The following is a 22,597-nucleotide window of genomic DNA, read 5'->3' as shown; positions in this document are numbered from 1 at the left end:
GGGATGTTCGCTGATGATTGCACAATGTTCAGTTCAAATCGCAACCCCTCAGATAATGAGGCAGTCCGAGCCTGCATGCAGCAAGACCTGGACAACATCCAGGCTTGGGCTGATAAGTGGCAAGTAACATTCGCACCAGGCAAGTGCCAGGCAATGACCATCTCCAACGAGAGAGTCTAACCACATCCCCTTGACATTACCATCGCCGCATCCCCCACCATCAACATCCTGGGGGTCACCATTGACCAGAAACTTAACTGGACCAGCCACATAAATACTGTGGCTACAAAAGCAGATCAGAGGCTGGGTATTCTGCAGCGAATGACTCACCTCCTGACTCCCCAAATCATTTTCACCATCTACAAGGCACAAGTCAGGAGTGTGATGGAATACTCTCCACTTGCCTGGATGAGTGCAGCTCCAACAACACAAGAAGCTCGACACCATCCAGGACAAAGCAGCCCGCTTGATTGGCACCCCATCCACCACCGGCACACCGTGGCTGCAGTGTACCATCCACAGGATGCACTGCAGAAACTCGCCAGGGATTCGACAGCACCTCCCAAACCCACGACCTCTACCACCTAGAAGGACAAGGGCAGCAGGCACATAGGAACATACAATCTGCACGTTCCCTTCCAAGTCACACGCCATCCCGACTTGGAAATACATCGCCGTTCCTTCATCGTCGCTGGGTCAAAATCCTGGAACTCCCTACCTAACAGCATTGTAGGAGAACCTTCACCACACAGACTGCAGCGGTTCAAGGCGGTGGCTCACCACCACCTTCTCAAGGCCAATTAGGGATGGGCAATAGATGCAGGCCTTGCCAGCGACACCCACATCCCATGAACGAATAAAAAAAATACTTCAATGTCACATTCCCCCATGAGTCCCACACTATACTTTCATGGCATCCTATGACAGAGGGTCACTTCTAGTTGCCTGCCGTGCAATATGGAGATACTACAAATGTTGATGCTGGTGTGAATCTTAACATGAGAAATTGCAGCTGAAGATTAATACAGTTATCATCAGCCTATCTACTTCTGTTGCCAGTGCCCTTCAAATCGCTTTCATGGGTCTTGCCTCAAACATATTTTTAAAAAAGTTCCAGGGGAACCTATGACACTTGAAAATAATTTGAAGGGCAGAAAAGAAAGCAGGAGGGACCTGGGCAGGGGCCTCATTTTTCCTCCCTGTGGGCAAGACCACCTTAGAGTTATAGAGAGAATGATTCCAATCAAGAGGGCAGGAGAGATTATGAATGCAGCTCCTAGCATAAACAGAGTATTCATCTTGCTTTCATTTGCTTTACAAAAAGTGTTTTTCTGCATTATACTAGTCAGTCCTTAAAAGGATTCTGTACCCACCCCTGTTGCCAAAAAGGGAACATAGTGCAATGTTTTGTAGCTGACTAAATCGAATATAAAAACCAAATTTAAACACTATAATCTTAGATAATTAATGTTTACAGTTAGACTGACAACTATGTGAATGCTACAGTGCAATGGGTCGGACAAGAATTCTTGAGCCCCTCTCATTATCAGAGCAACACTTCACCATTTCTCTCTAGATTCATGACTGCTCTGTGATCTACAAAACAAGCATCCCAGGCAAATTGTGACCTTAACGGCTTCCTCAGCCATTTGATTTTCTGTGTTTCTGCGAGACACAGCTGTGGGAATATCTTCAGTCAGACCTATAATTACTTTGAAACCACTGCAGAATTCCTTCCCTCACCTTCCCGCCTTGTCTGGGTGGTAGAGATTTTGCAGCCAAAGTAACTGCCACCAAAATTTTACATTTCACTACAGTAGCAAGCAGGCTGCACACAAGATGTACTCGTCAGGTTAAACTGCTTTTTACCATTTGAATCCAATACTCACTTTCAAAAGCACCTCTTGTTATTTTAAGCACACAGCATTCAAAATGCATCTACAAAAAAAGTACACATTCTGTAGCTAGCATCCAAAACATGGCTTCAAATTAGTTACCCCCAATCTCAGTCAGTACTCAACAGTGATAATATTTCCTCCAACAGTCATTCCTCCTGCCAACTCATTTAACCTGTGCAGTTAACCAGCAACAACACATTTCATGTGATAATTAATATAGAACATACAAATGAAACTTTAGAATTACACTGTACAAACCATCAACTACCTGTATGCATATTCCAGTATGGTGTAAGTAGAGCAAGGAATGATTTTTTGTCACTTGGATGTCTTGTACCTGCTGCTAAATGAATCTAATGTTTGTTAAACGAATTCTACTGTTATAACGGCTAGCATTTATATAGTGCCTTTAACGTAGGAAAACGTCCCAAGGTGCTTCACAGAAGCGAAACCAAACAAAAATGAACACCGAGCTAAAGAAAGGGTTATTAGGAGTGATAGTTAAAAGTTTGGTCAAAGAGGTGGGTTTTAAAGAAGCTCTTAAAAAGAGGGAGGTGGAGAGGTTTAGGGAGAGAATGCCAGAACTTAAAGCCTAGACAGCTGAAGGCACAGTCACCAATGGTGGGGCAAAACGATTTCAGGATTTACAAGAGGAATGCAGAGTTCTAAGGGTTGTTGGGCCGGAGAAGGTTACAGAATTAGGGAGGGGCAAGGTGTATACTTCAAAAAAAAACTTTCAAAGGGCATTTGATAAAGTACCATAAAGTAGCCTTGTTGGCAAAATTGAAGCTCATGAGATTAAGGGACAGTGGGAGCGTAGAAACAAAATTAACCAAGAAAGCAGAGAGCACTGATGAACAGTTGTTTTACAGACTGGAGAGAAGTATCAGTGGTGTTCCCCAGGGGTCAGTATTAGGACCACTGCTGTTTGAGATATATTAATGACCTGGGCTTTGGTATCGAGGGTTAAATTTAAAAGTTTGCAGATGACACAAAACTTGGAAATGTAGTCAACAAGGAGAATAGTAACAGACTTCAGGAGGACAGAGAGATTGGAAAAATGGGCAAACACATGGTAGATGAAATTTAACAGAAATGTGAAGTGTTACATCTGGATAGGAAGAATGAGGAGAGGAAATATAAGCTAAATGATACAATTTTATAGTTAGTGCAGAAACAAGCACCTGGGGGTGTATGTACACAAGTCTTTGAAGGTATCAGGACAAGTCGAGAAGGAACTTAAAAATGCATATGGATCTTTGGCTTTATAAATAAATAGAGGCATAGAGTACAAAAGGAAAGAAGTTATGCTAAACCTTTATAAAATACTGGTTAGGCCCCAGCTGGAGTACTGTGTTCAATTCTGGGCACCACACTTTGGAAAGAATGTCAAGGCCTTAGAAGGTGCAGAAGAGATTTGCACACATCAAAGTCTCAAACAGCAATGAGATTGTGATCAGATAATTTTTTTTTAAAATTATGTTGATTGAGAGATAAATTTTGGCCAGGACACCAGAAGAGCTCCTCTGCTCTTTTTCAAATAGTACCATGGGATCTTTTACATCCATCTGAGAGGGCAAACTCTGTTTAGAATCTCATTCAAAAGATGGCACCTCCGACAATGTAGCACTCCTCCGGAATTGCACTTACGCGTTCACACTAGGTTATGTGGGGCTTGAACTCTCAATCTTCTGACTCAGGTGAGTGCTACCAACTGAGCCAAGGTTGACCCTAATCTTGGCAGAAACAGTTGATCTTAAATGAACAAAGCAACACATTCAAAAGCATAACTATATGAACAGAGGAGTATATAAGGAGGGGAATAAAATTACTAGTCCCACACCTACACCCTACCAGACTTGTGCTAGTGGATGGTTAGGATCACGATGCATGGAGGATGTAGATCATTTGCAGAATGAAGATTACCCTATAAAAGGTTGGCAATTTCTTCATTAGGCATCTTTCACACCATAGAAATATTACAATTCAGGAGGGAAGATAGGGTTGCCAACATTTGTTGGATGTATTCCTGAAGATCTATTGAATGACATCTGATCACATGGCATTTGCCTGCAATTTGCAAATATTATTATAAAGGCTGGATCCCCTTTGGTTGTATAGTTGACTGTCTTCGCTCATGGTTTTGCCTAGAGAGCATGTGATTGTTCCAATATACGAACAAGTTTTTACTTGCTACTGAGGCTGCCAGCAGCAACACATCACAAAATATAAGGGATTTGCATCGTTTTGTTGATGTTCATTATGAAACTTTAATCAGTGTCAATTACACAACTTCTTCAGCTCAGCAAAAACAAATTGGCATCATGCTGCAGGTTCGGAGGCTTATTTTGAGGCAGGAGATGATGTACTTTGAGTCCCACCTGCAACATCAAGACAACGTTTTTATATCTGTGCTAAGCATATAGGTTCTGCGGAAACTAATCAAGCTTGGCTTCACACCTACAGTGCAAGACAATGCTTAGTGAAGAAATCAGCCTCTTTACAAAATGAGGAATCAGACCATGAGCACTGTAAGGTACAAAATATAGGGGAGCTCAGTAGGCTACATTCCACTGAATTACATAGAAAAAGGCTGTCCTGCCCAATCTGTGTTGGTGTTTATCCTTGTAAGCAGTAGCCCTAATTCCTTCTGCTTGCCCTGATCCCATATCACTATTTCCATTTTCTTCAATCTAAACCATTAGTAAAAGTTAACATGGCTTTCTGCTTCATGCCACAGCTGCATAGCCCTCTTTCTCCTGCTCTCCATCCTAAATCTTAGATTTAATACTGTAACTACATCACCTCATTCTAGATCCCTCAACCACTAGAAACAGTCTGTTTTTCTATTTGGTCCCATTCCCTCAATTTTAAACACCTATCAAATCACCCTTTCATCATCTTACTCAAATGAAAACAGTTCCAATTTTTCACGTCTTCATTTTTGTATTTCCTTATACGAGGCAGTATCCGAACGAATCTGAGCTGTACACCCTCTTTGCCTCAATGTCCTTCCTATAGTGTAGAACTCAAACTGCACAGAGTACTCAAATTGCAGTCTTAGTCAGGTTTTAGATAGGTTCTCCATTACATGGACTGCTATATTCTATATGGTCTACTATAAAACCAAATTCCATAAGCTTTTTCTTTAAATGGCCTGATCCACTTGAGGTGCTGCTTTTAATGTCTTGTGAAACTGAATCCCAAATCCCTCTGCTCTACTGCATCACCCAGCCTGCCCCTATTCAGAATATGTTACTTTTATTTTTCTTAAAAAATACCACCTCAAGTTTACTGACATTGAATTCCATCTGCCACTTTTGTGCCAATTCCCCCATCAATATCAGAATTATTTACTATGCCTATTTTAATTTTGTCTGAAAATTTGGAAACTACTACCACCGCCACCCCCTCCCCCCCCCAACTCCCTCTATCACTATCTAAATCATTAATGTACAGCGATCAGAAGCGGTCCCAGAAATGAACTGTGGGGGACACCATCCACCTCCAACCATTGGGAAAAGCTGCCATTACCTTTTCTCCCTCTCAGTTTTTAAAACCAATTTGCTAACCTCCCCTAAACTCCATACCCCTTAATATAACAAATTTCTATACCCACTTATAAATGGGTTACATTTAACTCAGAAGAAAATTTTCCACCATAAGTTTTGATAACAGGAAAGGGCAAATTAATCACTTACTGATTAGGACCAGTAGTCCTAAATGATCAGTGGAGGTACAGTGATATGAAAAATGCTAATGGGTTGAAATTTCACATCAAATAGGGCCATAAGTAAGCATTTATAATGTGGCAAATGTTTATTGTTAACATTAGTGACAATATTTAATCACTACATAATAACCCAGTGTCTATAACAGTTAACTGAATATCTGTGAAATAATACAATAGATCCCAGCTACAGTGCAAAATCATTAGACCAGAAAATCATGTGCAATCACCCTACTAAAAGCTTTTTTTTTTGAGGAAAAAAATTATGAAACTTCTACAGGAACATAACAACTGGGGAAGAGAAAGGTGGAACATCACAATAGTCTGTTGCATAGCTGTCCTATAGCAGCAGCAATAGCTCTCCTCCTGGTTTTTACATAAGAACATAAGAACATAAGAAATTGGAGCAGGAGTAGGCCAATCGGCCCCTCGAGCCTGCTCCGCCATTCAATAAGATCATGGCTGATCTGATCCCAACCACAATCTAAAGAACACAAGAAGTAGGAGCAGGACCCGGCCACACAGCCCCTGGGCCCTCTGCGCCACCCACAGGGCATTGACCGATCCGAACTCAGCTTCATGTCCAATTTCCTGCCCGCTCCCCATAACCCCTAATTCCCTTTACTTCTAGAAAACTGTCTATTTCTGTTTTAAAATTATCTAATGATGTAGCTTCCACAGCTTCCTGGGGCAGCAAATTCCACAGACCTACCACCCTCTGAGTGAAGAAGTTTCTCCTCATCTCAGTTTTGAAAGAGCAGCCCCTTATTCTAAGATTATGCCCCCTAGTTCTAGTTTCACCCATCTTTGGGAACATCCTTACTGCATCCACCCGATCAAGCCCCTTCACAATCTTATATGTTTCAATAAGATCGCCTCTCATTCTTCTGAACTCCAATGAGTAGAGTCCCAATCTACTCAACCTCTCCTCATATGTCCGCCCCCTCATCCCCGGGATTAACCGAGTGAACCTTCTTTGTACTGCCTCGAGAGCAAGTATGTCTTTTCTTAAGTATGGAGACCAAAACTGGATGCAGTATTCCAGGTGCGGTCTCACCAATACCTTATATAACTGCAGCAATACCTCCCTGTTTTTATATTCTATCCCCCGAGCAATAAAAGCCAACATTCCGTTGGCTTTCTTGATCACCTGCTGCACCTGCATACCAACTTTTTGATTTTCTTGCACTAGGACCCCCAGATCCCTTTGTACTGCAGTACTTTCCAGTCTCTCGCCATTAAGAAAATAACTTGCTCTCTGATTTTTCCTGCCAAAGTGCATAACCTCACATTTTCCAATATTATATTGCATCTGCCAAATCTCCGCCCACTCACCCAGCCTGTCTATATCCCCTTGCAGGTTTTTTATGTCCTCCTCACGCTCTACTTTCCCTCCCATCTTTGTATCATCTGCAAACTTTGATATGTTGCACTCGGTCCCCTCCTCCAAATCGTTAATATAGATTGTAAAGAGTTGGGGACCCAGCACCGACCCCTGTGGAACACCACTGGTTACTGGTTGCCAGTCCGAAAATGAACCATTTATCCCAACTCTCTGCTTCCTGTTCGATAACCAATCCTCCACCCATGCCAGAATATTACCCCCAATCCCGTGATTTTTTATCTTAAGTAATAATCTTTTATGTGGCACCTTGTCGAATGCCTTCTGGAAGTCTAAACACACTATGTCCACTGGTTCCCCTTTATCCACCCTGTACGTTATATCACTGCTTACCCATTGATCACTCTCAATGGGTAAGCAGCTGGCCTCTACTACTTGGGTCACCACAATGTCATAACTGAACATGGAGGATCACATGTGCAAACTCCCATCCTACAATTCTATTTTGGTGCAAACTGGTTAAAAAAAAACCTACAAATACAAAATTATATTGCTCCTCCCTAAGCAAAATAAATTGCTCTACTGGATGATGTTATGAACTGAATAATAATGCAAGGACTTGGACTGAGATTCGACTATTACTAGCGCAGTAATACAGCAGAAGCAGCAGACTTCTGAAACTAAAACTCAACTTACATATTCAGAAGCCTAAACATGATCTTTTAATAGCCCTTACTTGTAATAAAGTTTGTCATTAGCAGTTCAGATTGGGAATTTGCTTTGAACAGATCAAATATAACTGAACAACCTTCACAGATGGGGAACTCTTGGGAATGTTGAAGTTCGCACCCCTCTCGTTTCTCTCCCATCTCCCCTCGTGCCCTATCCAAGCTCATTTTGACCATGAGAGCCACCTCCTGCTCCCTCGACCCTATTCCCACCAAACTGCTGACCACCCAACTTCCCTTCCTGGCCCCCATGTTAGCTGATAGTTAACCGTTCCCTCCACTCAGGTACTGTCCCCCTTGCCTTTAAATCTGCCGTCATCACCCCCCTCTTCAAAAACCCACCTCTTGCAAACTACTGCTCCATCTTCAACCTCCCTGAAGATGTTGTCGCCTACCACATTTGTGACCATCTTTCCCGCAACTCCACGTTTGAACTCCTCCAATCAGGTTTCGGCCCCTGCCACAGTACTGAAACGGCCTTTATCAAAGTCACAATCCTCCTCCTCCTCCATCCAGTTGTAGTCAGAGAATCACCTGCAAAGGCTTTTCTTCCCGCTCCATTACTTCTGGAGTCCACCAAAGATTTATCCTTGGCCCCCTATTTCTCAACCACATGCTGCCCTTCAGCGACATCATCCGAAAACACGTCCAGTTCCACATGTACGCTGATGACACCCAGCTCAAATTCACCACCTCCCTTGACCCCCTCCACTGTCTGATTTGTCACACTGCTTGTCCAACATCCAACACTAGTTGGGCAAAAATTTCCTCCAACCAAATATTGGAAAGACCAAAGTCCCTCTCCCTGGCCACTGTGATGCTGAACCAGACTGTTCGCAACCTTGGCGCCCTATTTGACCCGGAGATGAGCTTCCAACCACATATCCACTCCATCACCAAGACCACTTATTTCCACCTCCGTAACATCACCTGTCTCCGCCCCTGCCTCAGCTCATCTGCTGCTGCAATCCTCATCCATACCTTTGTTATCTCTTAGGTTATTCCAAAGCTCTCGTGGCCGACCTCGCATCTTCCACCCTCCATTTACTTGAGCTGATCCAAAACTCTGCTGCCTATATCCTAACTTGCACCAAGTTCCATTCACCCATCACCCCTGTGTGCGCTAACCAACACTGGCTATGGGAATGACTCAATTTTAAATTCTCATCCTTGTTTTCAAATCCTTCCATGGCCTCACCCCTCCCCGCCTCTAACCTCCTCCAGCACTAAAACCCTCCGAGATCTCTACACTCCAATTCTTGCCTCTTGCACATCCTCGATTTTATTCGCTCCACCATTAGCGGCCAGGCCGTCAACTGCCTAGGCCCTAAGCTCTGGAATTCCCTCCCTAAACTTCTCTACCTCTCTCTCCCCTCCTTTAAGAAGTTCCTTAAAACCTACCTCTTTGACCAAGCTTTTTTATCCTCCGTCCACATATCTCCTTATGTGGATCGGTGTCAAATTTTGTTTGATAACATTCCTGTGAAGCACCTTGGGACGTTTTATTACGAAAAAGATGTTATATAAATGCAAGTTGTTGTTGACAGCACAGAAATTAGCTGCATTACACATGACTGCTGCATAGAGCAGTTATTGTTTAATGTTCTTCATTAAACTAGGCAAGGCTATTTTCCATTTTTGTTTCCTAGTGGATCTAGAATCACTCCATATCTTGTGAACATAGGAGTAAGTTCTTACAATGGTGCACTACAACCTTTAGTATTTGCCCTGATTATTACAGCTACAAACATCTCAAATTATTAAATATTCTTGTAAGACTACCAAATGCTGTTGACAATAATTTGGAAAAAGTAATTTTTCTACAAAAGGAAACATTCAGCTAAAAGACAACATGCTCTTAAGCTCTGTTTTCTCAGATGTTCAATATGCATCCCACAAAATTACTGTATTACTGCTACTGTACTGTTAACCATTCTTTGGATGAGAAAGCAGGAAGATTAGTTTCCTATATTTCATAATTAATAGGACAGAAGTAACTGTACATTTACTTTCAAACACTGTACAATCTACAAGGACTCTTGGGAATAGGAACAGATTCCTCCCACCACCACCTTAAATCACTAGAATGGAGAGAGTACATTTTAAATTAGCTATTCATCAAGGTTACAAAAGGGCTTTGAAGAAAATCTACTGTTCTTAACTAATGTATAGAATCAACAACTTGCATTAATAGTGTTCCTCACATTTCATAGATCACTCAAGGATATCTTTTCAATGTGAGCTGCACTAGATAAGTGGGAAAGAAAAGAACAAATGCAAGGAGCAGGGCCAGAGGAAAAAACTTGCATTTCTGTAATGCTTTTAATGTACACAACATTCCAAGGCACCTTAGGAGGTACAGACACTTAGTTATGGGAGAGAGATTGAGAAATGAATGCAGATGAGGTGAAAACACAGGCTTTGGAGAAGAATTTTTTTTTTAAAAGAGTAGACATTGGGTTACCACAGAGGTGGAAAAAGGAGTGAGGCTGTGAAGGGATTTCATGATGAGGACAAGGAGTTTAAGTTGAATATATTGGTTGGTGGTGGTGGGGGGGGTGGTTGGTGGGAAGGGAGAAAACAGTGTAGGTCGGCAAGGAAAGGGGTGCTTAGTGTGGGACTGAATGCGAGCAGCTGCATTTTGGATTAGTTGGAGTTTAAGGGTGGATAATGGGAAGTTAGCAAGGTGAACATTGAGTAAGAATATGGAAATGACAAAAACCTGGATAAGGGTAGGAGTACAGGCAAACATTGTTGTGGAGGTGGATATAAGCAGTCTTGGGTGATGAAGTGGTCTGAAGCTTAGCTCTGCATCAAAAGTGACAGCAAGGTTACATATGGTTTTGTTCAGCCTAAGTGAGCGGTCAGGGGAGGTAGATGGCATCAATGGCAAGGGGGCAAAGTTTATGCTGAGGGCCAAAAACAATGGCTTTGGTCTTCTGTGTTCAGCCGAAGGGAGTTGTGATTCACCCAAGACAGGATATCAGACAGGCAGCCCAATTGTACAGTGGCTGTAGGATCAAGAGAAGTCATTAGTAAGCTTTCAAAAGTAGGGAGGGGGTGAGACAAGAAGGCACAATTTAGGGTGGGAGTTCCAGGGAGCAGGGGCATGGTGGATGAAACAGCAGCTGCTAATGGCAGAGCAAAAGTAACCTTTGAACCACCTCCATGTGTGCATGAAGTCTTTTCTCTGGACAAAATGCCTAGCTAAGGCAAATGGAATCCCCTTTTCTTCCCTAGTTCAGTCACATCTCCACTCTGAAGTACTGGTGTAATTTGTGGGACTAAAACCATATTTTTTCATACCTCTAACTCTACAGACTAGTGTAAGGCATTTCAGCACTTGGGTTCACTTATGCTTGTTATATCATCATCATTAGGGCTCCTAGCAATAGAGTTCAATGATAAAAGGAAAAATAATTTGATTTGTTAGGTTGAAAACAACTTCACATACAGCAGCTCAACTTCTGCTTATAAACTCCATCTTGTAAACTGACTACCTCTCTAGTGTGGATCTGACCAGTTGCTTAAATCGCAACATTGAAAGTAGCAGAGAACATCTGTAAATGTTCATACAAATGCATTAAAAAATTGAGATGAAATTCATAAGAGTTACAACTCACCACAACTTCTGTACATCAAGAAAATCTCAAAAATGATAATGTTATTAGCACACTGTGCGTCAGCCAACTGTTAGGAGGAATACCTTATACCTTGTGAACCAGCATCTGAACCATCACAAAAGGCAAAACATTAAAAGGGCATTCTTGCAGCTTTATTCTTCATTTACTTTACCAAGTTGCCAGTGATGGCAGTCCTTTAAAGTAAATGAATGAACATTAGCCCGAATCTAAACACCATCTGAAAACTGGCACCGATGCTAAAGATGAAATATTCAGTCAAGAACAGAGTGATGGAAGAAAAATGAAGTCCACGAGAGAACCAATTAACCTTTAAATGTGTCGGTCAACTCTCCCTCCAGGTGAGCATAAGAGGCCCAAACTAATTAACCTATATTTCAGACTCCATTGTTCCTGCATTCCTACATCAATCATAGATAGCCTCTGGACAATTCAGTGCTTTCCTTTAGCAGCCTTACCTTTATAATAAGTGAAAAAATTCAACGGTCACTTCCCATAAAGAATCCCTTCGACATTCACATTTTAAATTTCATACTAAAGTACATACCCAAACAGAATCTTTATGGAGCTCAAAACATAGTATAACTAAAAAGAATACTAGGTAATAGGGATCAGTGCCAAATTGAATTACAAATCTGAACAGCAGCAGTTGTAAATGACCAGCACAATACCATCATCCTTCCTTTCATGACTCATCTGTGGGACAATCAACTGCCATATTATTTCCATAACTCCATCCAGTAATTTTTTTTTTGCATGGAGGGGAGAGAGGAAGTCTTCCAATTAGACAACAAAAATAAAACTGGGTTGTGTACTTTACACTCAAAATGGGTTTCAGTATGAACAAATACATTAGTAATGGAAATATAGGAATAGAAAAAAAATTTTAAATGGTGAGAAACTATTAAATATTGATGTTCATAGAGATATGGGTGTCCTCATACAAGAAACACAAAAAGTTAGCATGCAGGTACAGCAAGCAGTTAGGAAGGCAAATAGCATGTTGGCCTTTATTGCAAGGGGGCTGGAGTACAAGTGTACGGATGTCTTGCTGCAATTGTACAGGGCTTTGGTGAGACCACACCTGGAGTACTGTGTACAGTTTTGGTCTCCTTACCTAAGGAAGGATACACTTGCCCTAGAGGGGGTGCAATGAAGGCTCTCTAGATTGATTCCTGGGATGAGGGGGGTTGTCCTATGAGGAGAGATTGAGTCGAATGGGCCTACACTCAAGTTTAGAAGAATGAGAGGGGTTCTCATTAAAACATGCAAGATTCTGAGGGGGCTTGACCGGGTGGATGCTGAGAAGTCGTTTCTCCTGGCTGGGGAGTCTAGAACTAGAGGGCAAAGTCGCAGAATAAGGGGTCGGCTATTTAAGACCGAGATGAGGAGGAATTTCTTCACTCAAGAGGGTTGTGAATCTTTGGAATTCTCTACCCCAGAGGGCTGCGGATGCTGAGTCAAGTATATTCAAGGCTGAAATAGATAGACTTTTGGACTCCAGGGGAATCAAGGGATATGGAGATCAGGTGGGAAAGTTGAGGAGGTGGAAGATCAGCCATGATCTTACTGACTGGCGGAGCAGGCTCGAGGGGTCATATGGCCTTCTGCTCCTATTTCTTATGTTCTAAATAATTTCCTGACTAGCAGCCTCACTGTCCATGTAACTTAAAAAAATGTTTGCTGTTCTGGTGACCCCTTAAGCAATTATTTGATCCAACTTGTAGCTAGTGCTCTCAAGACTGCTTTGGTTTGAATCACCTTTAGATCAAGATAGGACCGAAAAGGTTACCTTGACAGAGTGATGCAGAAAATGTCATCAAGAAAGAACAACACTGAAGCAGGTGGCCACACATGTTGGAGGGGGGTTTTACAGCAGTTTGCAAAATAGAAAACATACTAGAACCTCATAAAGAAAAAAGTTTAATAGTCAGGGAATTTCTATTGCTAATCCAGATCCTGGTTGCTCTTATCAGATTGTTCCAATTGGTTTCAAATCCACTATGATCGTGGCCCATCATATCTGTCCTGTAGGCAGCCAGAGAAAGTTCTGCAAACTTAACATTGTTAACAGAAAGGTCTCATCCTTGGTATTCAAAGCTCCTTCCACTTTATTGCATACCAAGGGGGAAAAAGTTACCAATCACCCAACAGTTAAGTCAGTGCATCAGTAATGGGCACTAGCCACTCCAAGAAAATTCCTACACCATTCAAGACAAAATAGCTGGCAGCAGAACACAACACAGTTAGCAATAACATGAAATATGGGAAACATTGATATTTAAGCCCTTAGTCAAGTAGTAAACCATTATTTCATAACTTAACTACCATTAATTAAAGATTGGTGAACACATCTGTAATCTGGTTCCCTAAAGGCTAAACCTTTGGCATTTATAGATATCTCTGCCCACCATGGCAAAAAAAATGCTGATATACTTTCAATTTAAAAATTGCAATTCCATTCTACAAGATCACTTTCTTTTGAATACTAATTAACTTAATTGCTGATGAGCTATCTATTCAATATTACTTTCCAAAATCTTGAATCAAGAACTCTATAATTAGCTGGTCTTAAATCAGGGCTAATTGCTACGACAAATTGAAGTCTCTTATCTCCCTGCTCGTCCACAATTTGTGTCTCTTGTCCCCAGGGTATGGCTCCAGATGCACCACTCAAGTAGCCATTCAAGTGCAAACATAGGTTGCTAATGATCGCTGTCTATTTCATTGTGGAGGAACATCACAGCCAAACCCAAACCTCTCCACACAGAGGCCAATTGCATAAACCCAGTTGAGATCAGCTAAAATCAGCAGAGATAGAAAGGGGATTGAACAGGAGGCCTTTTTGATCTATTGCAGCTCAGTACCATACCATGCTGTGTATTTACCCAGTGGGACAAAGGAACAGATGTATTAAAGTTTTTTTTTAAAAATGTAACTTCCCCTCTAAAAAGGCCAATCAACTTTAGAAATGAAGCTAATTAATATTGGAAAAAATCTTTTTGGAAAGTGGAATTGCACTTGATTTTTAATGAGCTGTCAATTCAATATTACTTTCAAATTTCCTAAATCAAGCAGAGAACTCTGTCCTTAAGTGCATCGAGTGTAAAATGGGTGCTCGTTCATACAAAAGCAAAACTATTTGAACATTATAATGAGATCCTACTGGAATTCAAATCCTCCTTTGTACAAGAATAATTATGACTATTTTGGCATTATGTTCAAGCGCAGCATATTTTTTGTTGCCTTGAACAAATCACATCCACACCTAAACGCTACTTTCTGACATTCCATAGCTCCAGATCAAGCTTGCATTTGGAATATCATACTGGATTTGGTTTTATGACTATAATGTGGCAAACCAGATCATTCTGGCAAGACCGCTGCTCGTCACAAAAGTTGAGCTAGTCAGCACTGTACACCCGAGTATGACTAGAATGGCAATAGGTATTTCCAAGACAACAGGCAGACCAACAGTCCACGGTCTTATTGTCATGACTTGTGTGTGCAACATTCTGTACCTCAGAGTTCGATTGGCTTGAATGGAGATTAGTGTGGTCAAACAAACAAAATGCTGCTGCAGATTCCAACAAGTATGTTTTTCACTTCAGTTACACAAGTCCTATTTGGATTTCTTTCTGAACAAGGTCCAATCAGAGGCCCTTATGGATGTTTTCAATGTGATATTTTCTCCACCCCCTTTCCAAAGCACAAATCTGTGCAGATTATCTCTTGGAATTTTTGCCTGTTTGAATCAAATGACATTTATACAATAAATACTACCAGGATTTATCATTTTCTGCTTTTGTTTTTTCTACTACAATTTGTAGCCCCAAAAAATTGAGTGGCATTAAGAATTTTTTTTTTTTTAATTCATTCATGGGATGTGGGCGTCGCTGGCAAGGCCAGCATTTATTGCCCATCCCCAATTGTCCTTGAGAAGGTGGTGGTGAGCCGCCTTCTTGAACCGCTGCAGTCCGTGTGGTGAAGGTTCTCACACAGTGCTGTCAGGAAGGGAGTTCCAGGATTTTGACCCAGCGACGATGAAGGAACGGCGATATATTTCCAAGTCGGGATGATGTGAGACTTGGAGGGGAACGTGCAGGTGGTGTTCTTCCCATGTGCCTGCTGCCCTTGTCCCTCTAGGTGGTAGAGGTCACGGGTTTGGGAGGTGCTGTCGAAGAAGCCTTGGCGAGTTGCTGCAGTGCATCCTGTGGATGGTACATACTGCAGCCACAGTGCATCGGTGGTGAAGGGAGTGAATGTTTAGGGTGCCAATCAAGCGGGCTGCTTTGTCCTGGATGGTGTCGAGCTTCTTGCGTGTTGCTGGAGCTGGCACTCATCCAAGCAAGTGGAGAGTATTCCATCACACTCCTGATTTGCACCTTGTAGATAGTGGAAAGGCTTTGGGGAGTCAGGAGGTGAGTCACTTGCCGCAGAACACCCAGCCTCTGACCTGCTCTTGTAGCCACAGTATCTATATGGCTGGTCCAGTTAACTTTCTGGTCGATGGTGACCCCCAGGATGTCGATGGTGGGGGATTCAGCGATGCTGTTGAATGTCAAGAGGAAGTGGTTAGACTCTCTCTTGTTGGAGATGGTCATTGCCTGGCACTTGTTTGGCGTGAATGTTACTTGCCACTTATCAGCCAAAGCCTGGATGTTGTCCAGGTCTTGTTGCATGCGGGCACGGACTGCTTCATTATCTGAGGGGTTGCGAATGGAACTGAACACTGTGCAATCATCAGCGAACATCCCCATTTCTGACCTTATGATGGAGGCAAGGTCATTAATGAAGCAGCTGAAGATGGTTGGGCCTAGGACACTGCCCTGAGAAATCCTGCAGCAATATCCTGGGACTGAGATGATTGGTCTACAACAACCATTACCATCTTCCTTTGTGCTACATATGACTCCAGCCACTGGAGAGTTTGCCCCGATTCCTACTGACTTCAATTTTACTAGGGCTCCTTGGTGCCACACACGGTCAAATGCTGCCTTGATGTCAAGGGCAGTCACTCTCACCTCTGGAATTCAGCTCTTTTGTCCATGTTTGGACCAAGGCTCTAATGAGGTCTGGAGCCGAGTGGTCCTGGCAGAACCCAAACTGAGCATCGGTGAGCAGGTTATTGGTGAGTAAGTGCCGCTTGATAGCACTGTAGACGACACCTTCCATCACTTTGCTGATGATTGAGAGTAGACTGATGGGGCGGTAATTGGCCAGATTGGAGATTTGTCCTGCTTTTTGTGGACAGGACATAATTGGGCAATTTTCCACATTGTCGGGTAGATGCCAGTGTTGTAGCTGTACTGGAACAGCTTGGCTAGAGGCGCAGCTAGTTCTGGAGCACAAGTCTTTAACACTACAGCCGGGATGCTGTCGGGGCCCATAGCCTTTGCTGTATCCTGTGCACTTAGCCATTTCTTGATATCATGTGGAGTGAATCGAATTGGCTGAAGGCTGGCTTCTGTGATGGTGGGGATATCGGGAGGAGAATATAGTAAACAATGCTCTTAGAACTGAATTTTAGAGTTTTGACTATAGATGCTGTAATAGGAAGGCAGAGGAGTTGGTATTCTGGAAGGAAAAGATCACATGGGCTGAAGGACCACCTGCATCCAAACCCATTGTGTGTACGTGACTGAAACCGCCAGAGTTGGATGCATCTGTTTCTATTGGTAACTACTTGATTTACAATAAAATACTGTATTACCAAACTCCTTCACCTCTTACCATTCCAGAGGGGCCACAGGTCAAAGGGGGTCCTTTCAGATATATTTGTTAGGTCTTGGGAGAGGGCAAAAATGTGGACAGGCAAATTTTTTGCCACTATAGTTTTATTAACTACAAGTTTCAGAACTTAATGCAAGTAAATTGTGCTGGCTGTACTTTTCCTAGTATGTAACTAGGCATCTACTCAAGTGCAGCTTTGTAAATAACCAAGTTTAAATTAAAAGGTCCTTAATGGCAGAACCAGATCAGCAGTGGAAGGTTTTGAGAGTGTCCATCAAAACTGCCAGCTCACAGCCTCAATAACTATGCAGCTGCTAAAATACCCAGCAACTCCAGTAGGCTGAACACACTGAGCTTTGTGCAAGAAGAGAGCAAGAACATTTCAGGACTCTTTCACACATCAGCACTGAGGTCCCTACTAGTTATTTTTCATTTTCCACAACTGTACACAGCAGTTTGTAACATTACACTGTCCAATTACTGGCCCCTATCCAAGATAATCAACTCTAAACAAAGTTATGTGGTTATGAAAAAAAAATTAAAAATCACACTAAATTACTCAAAAGTTAAAAACTAAACAGTTGTATTTGCCTTTTCAAGCTATAGTTCACATCAGAAAGATAACAATGGGACAGCCAAAAAGAAAAACGATTACATTTTCTGATTTACCCAATGTCTGAAGTCATCATAATGACAGGTTCAAGTTTTATTCCATGGTGATCAAGAACTCCCAAATTTAATGCAGAACAAGCAATATTTAAAAAAGATAATTTCTTAAAGAAAAAAACCTCAACATTTCCTTCAATTCACCCAATTAACACCCATTGCATTTTGCTCATCTCAAATTCCTCTGTTCACATATAATGTAAGATATAATGGTAATGTTGACATGGATTTTCATACTGGTTATGATGGGCTTTTAAAGGATACTAGATCATGTGTTTCAAATTCAAAAGATTAAATAATTTAATGTTTCTGCATAAAGATAGGAAAACAATTTTGACATCACCACGTCCATATCTCCCAAGATCTAAACTGGGGTTATGAGATTCATCCATTCTTCCCCATAAGAATGTATTACAGCAATAATAAAATTTAAACAAGCACTCCAGGTGCATAATTCCACTTTGGCAAAGTCAACAAAACTAAAACTGCTTTTATTATTATTCTTCCTTGAATTCAGATTTCAGGAGCCCAGTGTCAACTATCCAGCTCCTGATAATGTGTGTTGCTAAATCTAGTTTCCACAGACTGGTGACAGACTTATAAGCCCAGTGTTACCTGTATCTACAAGTCTGCTGCCAGACTGCAGATTTAGTTGCATTAACGCCAGGAGCCATCTTCCAGACACAGGCTCCTCGAATTCCAAACAGCAAAAATGAAAGGCCACTTAAGAGAAGCAATCGAGGATCTGTAACTGTTCTATATTGGATCATCACTGCATTAGTTATCCATTTTTAGTTATTAATGAGCACTCAAGTTCAGCAGTGGAGAATTTATGATACTTCAGAGTTCTTGAAGCTGCATGAAGTGAACAAAATTATGAACGTAGGTGTGGCATTACCCTACCTGCAAAGCATGTGCATGCGTATTTACTTGCCCAAAAGGTAATATTCCAACTACACACCGGCAGCAGAGAACCTCATTGGCCAGAATTGCACATCAGAAATTCAGATATGCATTGTGCACGATTTTCCGACTATTTAAATTATTTCTGAATATCTGATAGATGCTGCTGGTAGGCGAGGATCTAAACTGGGAGAAAATTACCCATTACATTTTTATCTGCTCTTATTTGTGCAAGTCAGAAAACCTCTGAATAGTTTGAACCTATTTGGTAAAAGACTTCATATAGAAAGTATGACTGGTGCAGATTATTGGATGTTGAACAACTGAACTCTAAATTCCACATTTTCTTTCGGTGTTAAAAAAAAGCCAATGCTAAATATAGAAAGTTCAGCATCAAAGTCAATTTCATCTCAAAATGTTTGTGGAAGATTGGTGCCCAAACAGAAATAAGCATTTCCCTTACTTGTTCTCATTGCTGGCGTCATATCGAGGCATGGGATCCCAGTCATTTCCATTGACATCAAAGCTAGCCATTTGATCCTACAGCAAGAAGAGAAAAATCACACAATCACATTAATAAATAAAGCCACTGTCCAATTCATACATTCTTAAAAGGTTTTCCATGCATAAATGATTCAACTTAGCCACACAAGAACTGATGGCACCTTGTGTCAATATCACCCTCCCCACCCCCCCCTTCCAGGAGCAGATCATAAACTAGGTTTTGGACTATGCACACCATTTCATGCACAGACTTATTCCAAAATTACTGAAACTACTGAAGCCAGTCCAACAGTTTCAGCCAACACTTTTTGGCAGTCAGCATCATTATAGATAATAGATGAAAAATGGCAAATGTTGGAAACGTGAAATAGAAACAGAAAATGTTGGAAATAGACAGGAGGCTAGACAACAGTTGTCTATAGAAAAGACAGGTTATAAAGTTTCAGGTATGTAACCTACATCAGAACAGTCCTGATGAAGAAGGATACACACCCAAAATGTCTTAACTTAGTTTTTCTCTTTATAGATACTGACTGGCCTGCTGTGTATTTCCAGCATTTTCTGTTTTATTTCATTGTGGCAGAAGTGCATAATTACTTTCCATCAACCTGACAGGATACATCCCAGGATCCCAAAGGAATTGAGGGAGAAATTTGAAATGGCCCTAGAAATTATATTTCAAGACTCTATTGAGTGTGGATATGTACCAAAGGATTGGAGAGTAGCCATGCAGTCCTCATTTTTAAAAGGGGAGGCATAGTTAATCTGCGTCATTACAAGTCAGTTAGTTTAACATCTGTGATAGGGTAAATTTTAATAAGAGTCTTTAAAGGAAGGATGAAATGATCACGTATATAGAGAGAGAAAATATCGTTAGAAGCAGCCAGGACAATCATGCTTGACAAACGTCTGAAATCTTTGAAGAGCTAACAGACATGGTAGATTTGGGAAATGCAACAGTTGCAGTGTACACGGAGTTTAGGAAAGCCTTTGACAAGGTACCAATGGGGAGATTACTAGAGAAGATTAAGGGGTATGGAATTAGGGGGAAGACAGCAAACTGTCCCAAAAAAAATAGGACAGAAGGGAGAAAATAGGAAATATAGTAATTTTATTTTTAGAAGATCAAAGGAAACGGCAATGGGCTATCAATAAAATGGGGAATGGGCTAAAAAGTGACAGAATTCGATGTCAGTAAGTGAGATGATGCATTTTGGTAAAATAAATAACAGCAATAATTATACTCAATAGAAGTAGGCTCGGTGCTATGGAAGACCAGAAGGGTTTGGGGGAACAGGTTCACAGATCATTAAAGGCAGCGCCCCGGGCTGATACGGTTGTGGGGAAAAAAAAATAGAATTCTAGGTTTTCATCTCAAGAAGTATAGAATATAAAAGGTGTAATGATGAGCCTATATAAAACCTTAAGATTTCAGTTAGAATACTGGATAGTCTGTGCAATATCCAGACTAATGGAAGGATATTGAAGCTTTAGAGAGTACAACTCCGTTTCACTAGGATGCTGCCTGGTAAGAGGAAATACAAATATGAAGACTTGAAAATGTGCATCTTTTTCCACTAGAAAACAGATTACAGGACCATATATTAGAAGTGTAATGAAAGAATGGGACAGGGTAGATAGAAGCAGGCTGTCTAGCATTTGTGGGGTCAAGAACGAGGATCTTAGATACAAGATTCAAATGTAAGCTAAATGACATTTAGATCTGAGGGCAGGAGAAACTTCACGCAGAGAGTTGAGGTGCTACGGTATTCACTTCCAGGGTTAGTGGTCGAGGCAGAAACTCAACATTCAAGATTAGGTTGAATTGGTGATGAAGGAAATAGAATGGGTAAATTTAATTAGAACTATTTGCTAGTGTGAAGGGTAAACGTCAACATGGAATGATTGGACCGAATGGCCTGGATCAGTGTTATAACTTCTATGCATTTCAGGATTACAGGAGTCCAACTAATGGCAAAACAGGAACCACCACCCTTTGGAAATGGTTTGATAAAAGATGGATTTTGGAACTTTAATGAGTTGTTTCAACATAAAGAAAATTTTCAAGGCTCAGCCACTTCAAGGAATCTCAAGATTAATCAAGCAACAGTGCAATTCTTAATTTCTGCTTTCTAATTGCATCTAATGATTTCATTGGCAACTAGCCCACACACAAAGGATAAGAGGTTGACTGGGTAACATTAGAACGTGGAAAAGAGAGAATCCAAAGTGCCCCTAGCTCCAAATTGTTCTATTCTGTCGTAGCGATAACAAACTCCTCCCTTATCAGCACAATTTCACTGTTCTAACTTTCTACTAGCAGAACTGGTACCCTAGGCCAATGAGCAACTTCAACTGCTTTTCTTAATTAGCTCTAATTGACTTCACACTTCACTTCAATACCAAGGGAATGCTACATGGTTTAATGTCTCATCTGACAAAGGCCTCATTCCTGCCTGCTCGGGCAGATGTGAAAGACCCCCTGGCACTATCTGAAGAGGTGTCCCAGTGTCTTGACCCACAGTCCTACCCCAAAAACAGACTGTTCATTTATCTCATTTGCTGTTGTGGAACATAGCTGTGCACAATTTGGCTACCGTGCTTGCCTTTACCACAGTGACTGCACTTCAAAGACAATTCACTGTTTGTAAAATACTTAAGGGACAGCCTACGAATGTGAGATAGTGTTATATAAATGCAAATTCTTTTATTGGTTGAGTGTGTGAAACCTATTGTAGGCCAATGAAGGTGATGTAACAAATATACAAAACATTTTAGTATTGTACGCAGGAATTGAATAGAGAAACCCCAAGAAACTACATTGTAACAAGTTCACATATGTATGAATAAACAAACTTGTAATTTGATTCACCTTCTTTGATAGGGAATAATAGTTATTGGGGGGGGGGGGGGGTGTGAGTGAGAGAAGAGGGAAAAAGGAGAAAAAGAGAGGTTGAAGTAGTAAATGTGTTTCCCCAATAAAGAAAACAAGAGTTAACTTCTTCCACTGGGAGAGACTCCACATTTGAATCTCAAATTGTACTGGCTGATGTGGAATTTTTAATGACTGGACAGGACACTTATCCTGTCCAACACAACAGCTCACTGGTAAGATGGGAATATGGGGGAAGTACCGCCTTTCCCCACAGCTCCTGTGGGACATATATGCAATGATATTCAGTTTATACATTTAATGCTCATTGGTCTGGTCAATTTTCAGCATCATACTGTTTATTAAATATATTCAAATAAAACAAAAAATCATTCAGAACCTAATAAGATTGCATATTTTAATTTACAATGGATACTTGGAGTGAGGAGAAGATACAATTAGGACACCATGATTACCCCAAATAGGTCCTTATTGTCCAACTAAAGTGGAACCTGGTTTTACAATCTCATCAGAAGCATGTGCCCAAATGTACTAGGTGCATGAGCTCAAATTCAACTTG

At 41.3% G+C, this 22,597-nt stretch overlaps 1 protein-coding gene across 2 annotated transcripts in view; it reads right to left on the bottom strand.

Moving 5' to 3' along the window:
• Positions 1 to 22,597, bottom strand: part of pcsk5b (proprotein convertase subtilisin/kexin type 5b) — a 348,074-nt gene that overhangs the window by 282,264 nt on the left and 43,213 nt on the right. For both annotated transcript variants that reach the window (XM_067983096.1, XM_067983097.1), the window contains exon 5: positions 19,105 to 19,181. In XM_067983096.1, the coding sequence (XP_067839197.1) occupies positions 19,105 to 19,181 (77 nt within the window). The remainder of the gene's footprint in view (positions 1 to 19,104; positions 19,182 to 22,597) is intronic.

This window comes from Heptranchias perlo, chromosome 4 (genome assembly GCF_035084215.1).
Source record: "Heptranchias perlo isolate sHepPer1 chromosome 4, sHepPer1.hap1, whole genome shotgun sequence".
NCBI lineage: Eukaryota > Metazoa > Chordata > Chondrichthyes > Hexanchiformes > Hexanchidae > Heptranchias > Heptranchias perlo.
The sequence above is the reverse complement of the archived record's forward strand: the minus strand, read 5'-3'. Positions and strand labels throughout refer to the sequence as shown.